Genomic DNA, 14,615 nt, shown 5'->3' on the forward strand with positions numbered 1-14,615 from the left:
TGTCTATGTACAAGGTACCTGTTTGTACTGTTGTCTATGTACAAGGTACCTGTTTGTACTGTTGTCTATGTACAAGGTACCTGTTTGTACTGTTGTCTATGTACAAGGTACCTGTTTGTACTGTTGTCTATGTACAAGGTACCTGTTTGTACTGTTGTCTATGTACAAGGTACCTGTTTGTACTGTTGTCTATGTACAAGGTACCTGTTTGTACTGTGTCTATGTACAAGGTACCTGTTTGTACCGTTGTCTATGTACAAGGTACCTGTTTGTACTGTTTTCTATGTGCAAGGTACCTGTTTGTACTGTTGTCTATGTAAAAGGTACCTGTTTGTACTGTTGTCTATGTACAAGGTACGTGTCTGTACTGTTTTCTATGTACAAGGTACCTGTTTGTACTGTTGTCTATGGTTTTGAATTTGAAGATAATAGTTTCTTGTTTCCTTATCCTCAGGCAATTCTTCCTGATGACAAATGAAAAAATTAAGGTATTTATTATTTTATTTATTTAATTAGAAAATAATTTTTGATGCTCAGGTGAACAGTAAAGTTTCTTTCTAACTAAAAATTGATTTATTTTCCCCCCTTCTTCTGAGAATATAAACCTAATTTTTTCCCGCTCCGCGCAAACAAAGCTACCATCTTGGTAAAAGAATTACACACCCACCTGGGGAATAATATGTAAAGAAAATATATCCCTCTGAATCTGATATTTGAAAATACCTTAAAAAGAAGAAGTTCCGGATTTGTGAGGTTTACCAGTAACCGTAGAGTTACATCGAACAATTCCCTAAAATAATTATTTAGGTATTTTTCGAGAAAACAAAACATTTCATCTCAGTGGTATACTTTTGTCTAAACATTTGTCTCCAGTAAAAATGATGAATTATCATAAAATTGATTTTTAAATTTGTGATTTTCTGTAAAAATGACATGCACATTGCACAATGTACCTTTATTTATGCAGAGGGAAAAAGAAAAGCAATTTCTATGAAAGATAAAAACGACAATACCTTTTATTTGTTGCTCAAGTAATAGTAAAAAGGGGAAAGTTGTGAATTTAGACAATAAAAATGACGAAATCTGAATGAGGAGATCTCAAAAATAAGATGTTTTGATTTTATTTTTCACCTTTTGGAGTAAAATAAAAAGACTGACCCCGACTGTGATTAGATCAGATCAAATCAGACTTTTAAATTATATCAAAATATTTAAAAAACGCTTGACCTGTTGTGAGAATGATCTTTGATGATCGGAATAAGATCTGATTTAACAACACCAAGATCTCCCAGCGCTCTTCTCACCTTAACAATGAGATTTCTTAAAAAAAATGAAAAGTTTGGCGAGATAATTAAAAAGCTTAGTTTCGACCGTGGTCAGGTCAAACAACCGGGATAATATTAAAACAGATAAAATAACTCTTACATTTCATTGATTGATTGATTATCAATTGAGCAAGCAATCAATCAATCATCATAATTTAGCAATACTACCGTAGTCCTACACTTTTGTATTTTCTTTGTAGACTATATACACCAATCAAAATAAAAAATATGATTTAGATGAACATTGTACATCGTTGCAAGTTGTTAAATACCAATGCATGCAAACACAAACGCCAATTTCGAAATAAATATCTTACATTTCTTAAATAAAATACTTCGTTATAAAAGTTTATTCAATTTGAAGTTTATTTCTACCAGAAAATCGTGGTTGAGAAAATTACCAATCGCAAATTTTGACAGTTTTAATTTCATCACTTCTTATCAGAAAAAAATTCACCTTCTAGAATTAAAACCAAATAATATATTAAAGTGAATTATATATTTGGAAGGTCAAACCAAACAAGATTGGAAATAAAAAAATATTTAGACAATTTTAAGATGTCCTCATAAGTACTAAAACAAAATATATGTAAGAAAACGTAATTGTTTACAGAAAACAACAAATATTAAAGGGAAACCTAACAACAATAATTTTCCCTAGATTTGTCGCAACATCTGTAAAGAATGGCATTTTAAAGTTTTAAAAAATAGAGGAGGAGGGGGGGGGGGCAATAAACAAACATTTATGAATAAAAAACAGATTTAACTCTAGAGGGTATAAATGGAGGGAGTCGTCTTAAACTAAGCTTATTTGCCAAAAATTAAAAATAGACAACAAAAAATAACAGAAAGAAATATGATACCATGCAGTTTTGTCAACAACGGGAGAAGCTAAAATAGCAAGGCCTATCGAACTAAATTTAAGCTAATCAAATTTTTAAAGTTAATAAAAAGTTTTAAATTTTATTCTGATTTACAAACCTCATGGTTCTCATCATCCCTACGCAGAAAGCGTATCAGGTCCTTGACGCATTCTACGCAATCTTCATCCGGAATATACCGGATCTAAACATACAAATTATACCGGATCTAAATATACATGTCATTAGTTGACAAAAAGTACAATTATGGAGCAAGTAGCTGAAAATTTATATTTTTAGTAATTTCAGAAATAAAAGTCCCGATTCCAATGATTTACTGAAAATGAACTATCAATATCTAAATAAAAATAATTCAACATTGTTTTTGGTCTTAGGCGGGAATAATTTAATTATCCTTAAATTCTATTTCTTATAAATATTATATATAATAGTATATATTCATGTGTATATATATATATATATATTAAATCAGAATTTAGGCTTTTCATTAATTATACGATTTCTTTATTCGATGTTTTTTAGAAGAAACGAAGAACCCGTGATGTTTTTCTTTGAAGTTAATCTGAACTATTGATTAAACTAAAAAATGGGTCACTTGATATTTCGCTGAATGGCCCTTGTTGAGCATGATTCAACACTACAGTAGCAAAAAAACGATAGTTCTCTCCTTTAACTTGACTTCCTCATGTTGAAGTATTTCAAAGATTTAGAATTCATCATTTCTTATAGGTTTTTACATTTTTTCTTACTCTTGCTGACATAGTTCGCATCAATCTAATTTCACTACTTTATTAGACTATTGTTTGTATTACAATTAATCCCTTCAAAAGCGAATCGGAAAATATGAATATCAACAGAGAAGTGTGATAATTGTCGTTGATGACTCAATATGTATATATATTTATATATATATATATTATATGTAATTGGTAAAGCGATATTCAAATCTTTAATTAGAACAGTGCCGACTCTTATAAAGTTAGAATAGGAAGACGGCATTACAACAATACTTCTGTGTATTTTATGATTTACAAAGCATCTAGTTTCATTATTAACTTATCATATCAAATCATTAGGGTCTATTTACACTGCACAGTGCACACCTGCTGCGTCATGAGTTCAAAAGACTATTTTTTGTCATAACTTGAGTCGTCTTTATATTCTAAAGATTTCTAGTTCTAATAGATGCGTTTTCCAATTTATGTACAATCCTTAGATTATGATTGATTTACCCCATCATTAGTTCCTAGACTAGCAACAGTAGCTTGTAGCTCGCTAGCAGCCAATTGATCCATTCTAGACAGGGGAGATTAACCCCCGCTCTGAAAAAATATTTTATCAAGAAAAAAGTTTAAATGGATAAAACGTTTAATCAAGTTCTTAGTACAATAAAATGTCGAATGGTTTACAACGAGATTTACAGATTCATTTACAGTAGATGTTTGGTTATACTGATGAGAGGGGGGGGGGGGACATCTTGGAGTTGGTGGATATTTAGTTGTCTTCGTCTTCAATCTTGGGTGCGAGATAGTATCTGATGTATCCAATCTCTCCGATATTGTACTCAACAACTAGGGGAACCTGCAATTAAAATATTATTTATAAACATTTAAATCTCGCTTTATCTATATAATAAAACAAGACATTCGTATATACATATGTTACGTATAGCAGACCTAACGGCTGGACCAATTGGGCTGCAATTTTTGTGGACACTCATGGGTGGCCGGGGGGTGTTATAGGCTAAAAAATTCGACATTTTTTCAAATTTTTTTTTCCACGGGCAACCCCGGGCCCTTCGGCTACTAGTTAAAACTATAAAATTAAACATTAGTACAGGATTTATAAAAATAAGATAAGAACTTCTTAAATGGGATTTGATAAAATAATCTTTTGAGTTCCACGTCAGGTTCATAACGGCACCCATTTTAACCTTTTGACTTATGTTAAATGTTAATCGAATAAGATTGTAGGTTACCGTTGTGACTTGAGAATGGAACTAACTCTTTAATTGGATGGTTCATAGTGGGACCCGTTTACTCATTAATGTTAAAGAATCCGGTCGTGGAATAGGAAAACGACATGTAAACAATCTTCAGTGATTGATGTTACAAAGGAAATGGAATGGGTCTGTGTACAGTGTAAACTACAAAAATGTTCTGTTTCATGTTCATCTGACTGTTCAAAATTTTAATTGAGTTTAACAATCGTCTATATATTCCGAAGTTGTTGGGTCCCACTGGAGGCCAAACATTTAATTTATTAAATTATTTTTACAAACCTCAGGGGACATGGAGAGGCAGACCTGACCAGACAGACAACTGGCCTTGGTGAACATGTTCAGGTATCTAGAATACAGAGGGTTATATTGGTGAACATGTTCAGGTATCTAGAATAAAGGGGGTTATATTGGTGAACATGTTCAGGTATCTAGAATACAGAGGGTTATATTGTTGAACATGTTCAGGTATCTAGAATAAATACCTTCTCAAATCTGCAGTATAACGAATAAGAGATTTTAATTAGCTGAATTAGGGAAAATAATGATTTTTAGGATGGCAAATTATTGGTTTGCTAAATAAAAGTTTGTAAATCTTGCCAGTTGCAAGAACAATCCTGCCAAGTGCTATTAAACGGACCTACTTTTATTTTCATGCCCCCACAACAGATAATACTCTTGAAATATACCTGCATGCGAAAGCAAGAGAAACAGGTTCCTGCATTTCGATGGTAACTGCCTCTTCCTCCTGAAAATATTAAATTAGAATTTATATTTTTTCAATTGCTAAAGAGAAATACGATTTTCTTACTTCTAAAAATGTGAAAAATAACTTAATAACCGAAATTCCTAAAAAAAACCTTCTTAGTTCAAAACTTGTGGACCCTGGAATCAAATTATTCTGACAATTTTCAAAATCTGTCTTAAGATTTGTGCAACTAAAATATGAAAGTTTTAAAATATTTTATCAAAATATCCACGAAACGTATTGCAGAAATTATTCATGAAATGTTGGCGAAAAATCCATGAACCTTGTCAACATTAGCGGTCTGTGCGATCTTGATATTTCCAACTCCGATATCTCCAGCAGCAGAGAACTTTACTCCTTCCTAAAAAAAAAAAATTAAGACTACTGAATGTGGTGATATAAATTAACAGTAACCATAGAACTGCAATCTGAAAATTCAGTAATTGTACGGCTTTTTAGCACGTGCCCTCAAAGAAAGTGCAGCAAACAAAGAATAGTAAACAGGGTCCCAGGGTATGTTTATTTTGTGTGTTCCTGTTTTATTTTTCACTAAGTGAACGTAAGTTAAAATAACCCTTATACCCCTCTTAACCCTCTTTTGAAATTATTGAATTTTACCAACCTTTGTGCACGAGATGACTAGAGATTCTCCGAACTGAGACAAATCCCTGATCACTCTCTGGAACTCGGCGCTGGGCATCTTGATAACGGCGGCGTAGTCTGTCTCAGGAATCCCGAGGTGCTCGGCGTCCAGGTTCATTAGCTTCATCTCGTAGTCGGACACCTTCTCCTGGTTTGGGGATTCGAACATGAAGGTCACGGTATCGGCGTTATCCTAGAAAAAAAATACATTTCGAAATAATAACTGAGATAAGTAATAAATAACCCCTATAAAATCTTATTTTCCGAAATGTCAATATATTCGTTTGTAATTTTGTGTTATCTTAAAATTCCTTACTGACCCCCTAGCAAACTGAGCCACATGTATAAGGTACGACGCAGAGTTTTATTAAATTGATATATTTTAAGTAAACAGTAAAATATAAGACCAAGAAGAGCTAAATTTATTAACCTGAGCTTTGATTGTGATAATATCATCATTAGCGGCACACTTCAAGATCTTGGACATAGAACCAAGATTCATTCCCATAGCTAGCTGACGGTCACACCTAGATCAATAAATACTTGAGAACAGTTATAATCCTGACCATCAGATGGTGGATTCCATAAGTCTTCATTTTTACTGAACCCCTCCTTCAGAAAATAGGTCAGCGCCCAAAAAAGTTTTTCATTTTATTTCGTTATTTAAAATCTGAAATCTTAAGAAATTACCCTAATGTAAAGGGGAAAAAAAACCCCAACAAACCTGAATTTATCGAATCCATCGGCGCGAAGAGAAACAGAGACTAGAGACACGTGACTATTGTCCATAGCCTAAAAATACATTCTTTAACTTTTGTCAAACGCTATTCTAAGAACTTATTCTTAAGCTTAGTTTATTTTAGAACATCATCATCTTTTTATGTTGCTGATCTTTCCGCAGGCTTTCAGTACATTTCAAATAAATCCCGCCAAAAGTTGACAGATTTTCCAGCTTTCATTGGAGGATTTTCTAAATTTGTAATGAAAAATGTTTCAATACGGCAAAAATCTAACTATATGATAATAACCGGTCGTCTTTTCAAGATTTATGGGTTTTTCGTTCACAATAACCCTCAGGCAGAGGCCCAAAGGAGTTACACGCATGCGGCTTGAACAGGTTCTCTCCCTGGAATATGCACACAACTCCATTGGGCCTCTGCCTCGGTTCTTGTGAACGAAAAGCTAACTCCTAAATCTTGAAAAGTCGACATCTAGTGTTTTATCTGTTATTGTTAATTAATCTATGATAAAATGATCAGTCTTCACCTGAAGCTGGATTCCGGTATCACTACAGTCCCAGGTAGCTTCATTTAGAAGATCTTTCAAGGATTCGAGAACCTGGCAGAAAAAAAATATTATTATTCCTAAAGCTAGAATTAAAATTTTTTTTGAAAAAATGAATTTCACCTTCTTAAGGAGGTTTCCCTGGACTAATCTTGCCTCAAACATTTTGTAGGTTAATGGAAGGAATTGGGTCTGAAATTAACGTCAAGTCACTTTTGTTCAAAGTAGGAATTTTCATCCAGTTAAATTAAATAACGGTTAAAACAATCAAATTTTCAAAAATTTTAAAAGCCAAACTTAAATATTTGAGATCGATAAAGAAAGAAAAACATCAAGGCACATTAAGGCATCAACTGTTTTAATTAAGCGTAAGGTTTCCTCTTGTTCAAATGGGGTTCGAATCCCATTGTGTGCGTTACATTATTTTTAGTCCATAAATATAAATCTTCACAAATTACCATCATCGCGATACAAAAATTAAACTGATAATGATCATCTAGAGCAAAAAATGATTTTAAGCATATGCTTAAGTAATTTTGAGACTGAGTTCTTGTTATCAAAGGTCACAATTTTAAACCACGGTTTGGAACACAGATATTTCACTTCAAAAAATGTCCATTAAAGTTGAGCTTTAAATCCAAGAAAGCAGAATTATCCGAAAACTTAATCAGATTTTTTATCTTTAGTCTTCTCCCATATTCTCGTCTTCATTTTCATCATCATCTTTTTTCTGCTCTTCCCGTGACCATTTCTCTCGTAGGTGCATGAGATAGTGATGTACCGAGGCAAACTTGAGATGCTAAAATATTCTTTGTCAAAATAAATGAAGCACTAATTTTAAATCAATGCTTTAGTTTACAGGAAGAGTCTACAACGAACACATTTNGGTAAAAATTGATTCAGTCAAAACCATAAATTACTTGTGCAAGTGTCCAAGTTGTTGGAATCTTGTTTAAAAGGTCAAAAATCTACTTGAAAGCAGGTCTTTTCCTTGAAAACTCTTAAAATTAACGGTGATGTGTCTAAAGCAATGCTTTGGCGTGCAGCCGGTGCAGCCTAGAATCTTTTATATGTTACTGTTAGAATCTATTTCTAAATATATAAAAAAAACCCCAATCCTAATTTATTTCCCCTAGATAAAGCCAGATTCACTAAGATAACAAAAGATTGGGAAGTGAGTGGGCCGGGCGGTCAGGTAAGGAACTGTTAACGTAATAACAAGTGACCTGTACAAAGATTACATTTGTCGATTCACAACGGTACCTCAAAAGCTTTATCTGATTAAGTATGAGTTAGATATCAATGTTAAACATTTTAAAAACCAAATAATTTTCAATTGCGGTTCAAATGTGTGCAATTTTTCAAGATTCTAAGAAAATCAACAAAACCCTAGGAATTATCAGAAAAATCAAATTAACCCTAGAAAATTAGAAATTATCAATAATGTTGATTAAGTAAAGGTTTCAAGGGTAGCGCCGTGAATCAGATTGAGTTGCATCGTTGCATGGAGGGTTACTTGAAATCAAGGATTAAGACCCTTAAATGCTAAAAACATACCTTTGCCAGGTAGTAAAGTTGACCAGTAGGGGTCTCCAGGCAGAAAGAGCAGTTACAGATTCGTCTGCAGGGCGGACATTTCCAGTCAGGATCCTACAAAATAAATATTTTACATAAGCAAGCATAGATTTTACTTACCCCCCTCCCTCCCTTCATTCTTTAACCCTATTCCCGCTGGGGGGGGGGGGTCAATTTGATCCCCCCCTGTAGTTTTTTTTTACATAACTCAATAAGTATTGGTCTGAGGCTGTTGAAATTTTCTGACTTTTCTTACATACCCAAAGCCCTCCCTTTAGGCCTAAAACCGGGCTTTAATACTAACTGTCTGAGTCCTCAGGCACACTGCCTGAATGACTGCTTTTGCCTGTAGCAAACTAAATCTTTGTTTTGACCCACTTTCACTTGTCAGATTTTGATAAAATTTAGCTTTTTGGAAAGCCTATGACATAAGGAAACGGATTGCACAAGTTTTGCGAAAAAAAATTTGCAAATTTTTTGCAAACAACCTGTCAAAGGAAATTTGCACATTTTTAGTTTTTCTTGATTAAAAATCAGGTTATTTAAAATTTTGCAAAAATTTTTGCATATTTTAAATGGCATGGTCAAGGGCTTTTCAAAAATGTATAATTTGTCATTTTTTGGACAAATTTTTTTTGCAAACATTTTTACTATAAAACTGGATTTTGCGATAAAAAATTCAATTTTCGCAAATTTGCAATTTTTTTGCAGATTCTAAAAGTAGAGCACAAGAGCTTTCTAATGATGTATCATTTGTCATATTTGGACATAAAACATGGGATTTAGAGGGGGGGGGGGCAAATTGACCCCCCCCCCCGCGTATCCTGGTTTTCAAGTACCCCAGCGGGGATAGGGTTAAGGTAACCACATAAGTTTGTTTACATAATCTATGGATAATAGAATTATATCTTCAAAAAGAATCCATTTTAACTTATTTAGGTATCACAGTTTGACCCCCATCCATAATTTTATAAAGATAATTTTGTGAGTTATTTCACTACAAAACTATTTTTCTGAATCAACCCCCCCCCCCGGGAGGTTTATTCATGACAGGGGGGGGGGGGGTGAAAAATTGTTCGTCACAAGGTAACTTTTTTCACTCTTTTAAATCGTTTTTACACAACAATTTCATGAATATTCTCGTAAAATCATGTTTTCCCCCAATTCAACGAGAAATAGAAACAGAAAATATTGTTGCACACAAAGCAAAAGTACAAAGCACAAGCAAATATATCTTCTGGAGAAAAAAGATGATTTTCAGAGGAGGTGGGAAGGAAAAATATTTTTTCGAGTAAACAAAAATTTCAAAAAAACAATTAAACAAATCTTTAAGGCTCAACAGTTATTTTTATTATTCTTAGAATATATACGGACCTTCAGCGCTTGAGCTACGGATTCTCCGTATCTATTGTTTAGACAGGATCCACAAAACTGTCCCCTCATCCCAACACATTGACCTGACCTAAGAATATGATATCTATAAATATATATATTAACTTATCAAGTACTAACTGACGTTCAAACGTTGCCCATGGGATTTTTAGAACACGGAAGAAAAAATAGGGGGAAAAAAATGGATTTAAGAGAAAAAATATGTTTAGTCTGTGTGTAATGTGTATGTCCGATCGTAACTCATGAACCCCATGACCGATTTGCCTAAAATTTTGATTAGCTACTCGGGTAGAACCAAGGGAATGGTTTTAGATATGAATAAAATTCTTAGATGAGAAATATATCTTCATGTTGAGCTAAGATTGCTCATTGTCAATTATTCTTTATTTGGGACTATGGAACAGCGTTGAGAGGAAACCACGCCACCATAGATGTTGTCCTGATGAATCCTGCTGGCTATTTATTGTGTTATTATTTCATTCCAAAATTGTATCCCATATTCTGATAATATTTAACCATTTCAGATAGTTATATAAAATGGGACCTTCAATTATTAAGTTGTTAGCCAACAGAACCACCAGGAAGTCATCCTTTAATACTTTGTAAGATAATTTAACCATCATTTTTCTTGAGATATATTCAATATCCAATTTCATCCCTATGAGAAACTAATATAGGATATTGAATAGAGTCTAAGTTTTCCCGTTCGTACACAGAATATAAATATTCATATAAAGCTAAGAAAATTCCTATGGTTATAACGAGGTTCCTAAGCCAAAAAAGGCAAATTGGTGAAAGAGTTATGATCGGAAGACAAAAACATACTAAATATACAATAATGTACCCCACCCCTCCTTCTCTGATTATTAATATTCACAGGAAACAGAATCTGTTTCACAAACATAAATCTTCTATTTGAAGGCCCCCGCCTATAAAAAGTCTACGCGTAAGTTAGACCACACATGTTTAAAATTAGCACAATACCCAGATAGCAACCTAACCTACAAACAGTTTTGGTATCGGTAGTTTTCTGACGACACTGATGACAACATGTTCCAGTTGACTGACAGTATTTCTTAGGTCCACTGAAGTGTATCCTAAATCATATGAATCAGCAATAGGCATCAGTGCGTCAGTCAATAAATGCGTAAATGCATCGATGAGTCGATGCATCGTTCGCATTAAAAAGTCAATAAATCAATTATCAACAGGGGTGTAAAAAATAAAATAAATCATCAACAGTTCTATTGATCAATGTGTCCCGTCATTTTGTTACGTGAACGTCAATCAATCAATATCAATGAAAAGCATGAATACCAATCAATATCATCACATTACGTCAATCAATCAATATCGATAAAATATCAATGGATGGCAATGAATACCAATCAATATGAATACATTACGTCAATCTATCAATCTCAATGGATAGCAATGAATACCAATCAATATGAATACATTACGTCAATTGGATAGCAATGAATACCAATCAATATGAATACATTAAGTCAATCAATCAACATCAATCAATATGAATCAGTATGTATCAATATCAATGAATATCAATATCTCCCCCTGTTTTATCACCTGTTAATCATGGACTGTGTCACATCATCTGGTAGAAGAACATTAACATTTGGATCAATGTGACTCCGGGGAGTGTTTCCTTTCTCTCTTTGTACAAACCTTAATCAATTTATTAAATATCTTCCTGTATGTATTAAATAAACATCAATCGATTAGGTTAAAATAATCTTAGGACCCAAAGGAAAGGTTTACGGCTGTCTGATATAAATTCTTGTTTTAAGTAATTTGAGTTTTTTTCAGGAAATCTTTTATATCAGGGGAATGTTTGTCCGATTATGATCTTAAGCATAGTTTCTTCCCCAAGGTGGAATGAAATATATTTTACCTAAATTCTTCCTCATTGAAAGTGTGTCCAGTTTTTCCAAGTTCCCGTAGACGCTTGGCCGGAGAGAAATCTAGATCTCCGTACTCGACCTTGGATAAAAATAGTTAAAATGAGCTACATGAACATTTCGATCAACTGCATAAAAATGTAATAAATAGTAATTTTGACGCTTCTGTGTCCAAATTCTTAATAATCTCTAGAAATCTATCTATGTTGACAACGAGACTCGTAAGCTTTATTTTCAAAAATCTTAGTTTTCATCAAGGTATCTTAGTTTACATGAGGAAGAAATGTACCCCCCCCCCCCTCCCCCAAGCTGAAGAATTACCTTTGCTCCAATAGATCGTCCTGATCGTCTTATTTCACCAATCTCCCCCGTTGACACTCGCCTAAATAAGTTGATCAATTGAGAGCACAATTCTTTACATAAAAAAAAACAGCATTTGTAAAAAGAAAGAGAAAATTGATGTTTAAGTTCGGCTTCAATGTAAATCGTCAGATTAGCATGTGAAATAATTTTTTTGATGCGGATCTGGACTGGAAAAAAATGGAGATACGGATCCGGATTAAGATTTACTAAATTTGATTAACAAAGAAGAATGGTCAAATAATTTTTCTTCTTTTAGCTTATTTTTATGCTAAAAATTGCGGATTCATTCAGAGAAAAGGAAAATGTTAAATAATCTCTAATTGCAACTGTTTATAATTGGATTTTAATAGTCATTTTTTGGGATTTAAAGGATGATATTTTGCCCCTTGGATCCGGATCCGTAGATCCAGGAAGCCATAATCTTGAGGATCCAATGGATCCGGATCCTAAACCCAAAGTTCTTGTCCTATCCTAGTTGGTTGGTATATTAAAAATTAAATACTTGAAAGTGATCTATGAATTGTTAAGTTAAAAAACACCAAGTTTGAAGTATCAAAGGTTTACACCATCAGGTTGAAAATTTCAAGTCCACCTGTGAGCCGTGAACTCGCGCTTCTTAGGTTTAGGAGTTGATAATCGTTTATGCTCCTCCCACTGCTGTTTTAACGCGGCCATCATCTTCTCCACCTCCTTAACAAATTTCAGGTTACTTAGGTGATATTATATGATTGGTTAAAATAACATTTAAAAATAAGAAACTAGTATTGTTCTCCTTAAAACTTCTTTCTTACGAAGTGCATTGGTTTTACCCCGGTACCAGAGCTTAAATATTTTATTCACAAGTTTGACGATATTTATGAAAATGAATTTGAAAATATTGAAATAGTTTCTTCCACCATTAAAAACAATCAACTTCTTGCCTGCTTTTTCTTATCGCGCACTAGCTCAAAAGCGCTTTTAGCCTGTGCTTTGATGATAGGAGCGCAGTGCACAACAGTTGCAGATTTCTTGACTTTCTGAACATCAGTATACTTGGAAGCGGCCCAATCTTTATCATCTTCATCATCTCCTTCATCATCATCTTCATCAAGAGATTTCAGAAAGTCCTCCTTGATGGAGTCAAGTTCCTGGTTAGAATCCTCATCCACGGCCTCTTCTGTGTGCTCATCCTCTTCAGCCTCCACTGGAGTTACGGACCTAAAATAATAAGTGTCAGACAGTGCTTCGGATCCCGATCAGTAGGATTGGCATCATTTTGTTTCCCTGGATCCGGAAAAATATGCGGATCCGGATCCAAGGTGCAAAATATCAATTAAAAAACTGGAAACACAAATCTTTTGCTCTCAAAATCCGAATCTGAACTGTTGTGAGAAAAAAATATTAATCATTTTTTTATCACTGAATTTTAGCCAAACATTAAAAAATAGCTAAGGTTTATGATCATTTTATTCCAGTCCGGATACTGGATTGGGATCAAAATTTAATGGATACTGAGCACTGGCTTCAGATATGCTTACAGTTATTAAATTGCAGCCATTGCTATTATAAAATACTGTTTAAAAACAACACCCGTCAATTAGTCAAAGGATAAATTATCTTTAAACTAGAAAACTTGATTTAAAAAAAGGAATATCAGTTACCCTGATCTTCAGGGTTCTAAGATTCATCAAAATCATGTTTTTTTTCGTCAAAGAGAACATTTCCGTTTGTTTTTAAATAAAATCTTAATAAATAATGAGAATGGAATAAGAATTTAATAAGTAAGTTTTATTATTATAAAATCAGACACAAAATGCTTCATAAAAATGGGGGGGGGGAGGTTACAAAAAAATAAATCTCCAGGGGTAACCCCGTATGGTGTTATAAGTACCTGCTGGAGAAACCAGAATCTGGAGAATCGCTCCGAGCTTTCTTATCATTAGAGAATCCGAGAATCTTGAGTTTATATTTGCTGCTCTTCTTCTCCACTCTTCCACTCTTCACTGATATCTTCTTTTTCTTCCGTGGTAAGAGAATAGTTTTTTCTTGCCTATAAGTAAAATGATTTTTGGAAATGTTCAAACAATAGTTGATTTTGAAATATACTCCATTCTCAAATCTTATGATGTGTACATTTTAACATTTTCTAAATTATGTACCCTGAGCTGAAACTTTAGAATGGTGGATATCGAGATCAATGCTTTTCTTAATCTCGAGATTTCTTGGTATTAATCTCCATATTATTTAACTGATTGGGATTAAGGATATTTTATTCTAAAGTTTTCAGCTCTGAGCTGAAACTTTAGAATGGTGGATATCGAGATCAATGCTTTTCTTAATCTCGAGATTTCTTGGTATTTATCTCCATATTAATTAACTGATTTGGATTATGGATATTTCATTCTAAAGTTTTCAGCTCTGAGCTGAAACTTTAGAATGGTAGATATCGAGATCAATGCTTTTCTTAATCTCGAGATTTCTTGGTATTTACATTACGTCAATTGGATA

The 14,615-nt window shown here is 33.5% G+C and overlaps 3 protein-coding genes across 4 annotated transcripts in view; all 3 read right to left on the reverse strand.

Moving 5' to 3' along the window:
- Positions 1–3,527, reverse strand: part of LOC111703881 (protein timeless homolog) — a 28,930-nt gene extending 25,403 nt beyond the window's left edge. Inside the window, exons 1-5 of the mRNA XM_023475963.1 lie at positions 3,439–3,527; positions 2,307–2,390; positions 1,228–1,304; positions 724–790; positions 390–464 (exon numbers count right to left, since the gene is read on the reverse strand). Coding sequence (XP_023331731.1) covers positions 390–464; positions 724–790; positions 1,228–1,304; positions 2,307–2,390; positions 3,439–3,501 — 366 coding nt within the window. The 5' untranslated portion in view covers positions 3,502–3,527. The remainder of the gene's footprint in view (positions 1–389; positions 465–723; positions 791–1,227; positions 1,305–2,306; positions 2,391–3,438) is intronic.
- The window catches only part of LOC111703885 (proliferating cell nuclear antigen), a 22,488-nt gene continuing 11,400 nt past the window's right edge, over positions 3,528–14,615 (reverse strand). Inside the window, exons 3-11 of one of the 2 annotated variants that reach the window (XM_023475969.1) lie at positions 7,003–7,071; positions 6,862–6,933; positions 6,320–6,387; positions 6,026–6,122; positions 5,576–5,788; positions 5,237–5,314; positions 4,895–4,953; positions 4,488–4,554; positions 3,528–3,787 (exon numbers count right to left, since the gene is read on the reverse strand). In XM_023475969.1, the coding sequence (XP_023331737.1) occupies positions 3,701–3,787; positions 4,488–4,554; positions 4,895–4,953; positions 5,237–5,314; positions 5,576–5,788; positions 6,026–6,122; positions 6,320–6,387; positions 6,862–6,933; positions 7,003–7,044 (783 nt within the window). In that variant the 5' untranslated portion in view covers positions 7,045–7,071 and the 3' untranslated portion in view covers positions 3,528–3,700. The other variant, XM_023475970.1, reaches the window with a different exon arrangement.
- LOC111703882 (cell division cycle-associated 7-like protein) lies at positions 7,073–14,157 on the reverse strand (the record flags this gene model as incomplete). Its single annotated transcript, XM_023475964.1, is given in 10 exon segments — positions 7,073–7,678; positions 8,437–8,529; positions 9,829–9,916; positions 10,848–10,943; positions 11,434–11,532; positions 11,759–11,847; positions 12,087–12,147; positions 12,721–12,818; positions 13,049–13,325; positions 13,999–14,157. Coding segments are annotated over 10 exon segments (1,177 nt in total), but the record flags the coding sequence as incomplete, so codon positions are not given.

Source organism: Eurytemora carolleeae, unplaced genomic scaffold, assembly GCF_000591075.1.
Source record: "Eurytemora carolleeae unplaced genomic scaffold, Eaff_2.0 scaffold401, whole genome shotgun sequence".
NCBI classification, from domain to species: Eukaryota; Metazoa; Arthropoda; class Copepoda; order Calanoida; family Temoridae; genus Eurytemora; species Eurytemora carolleeae.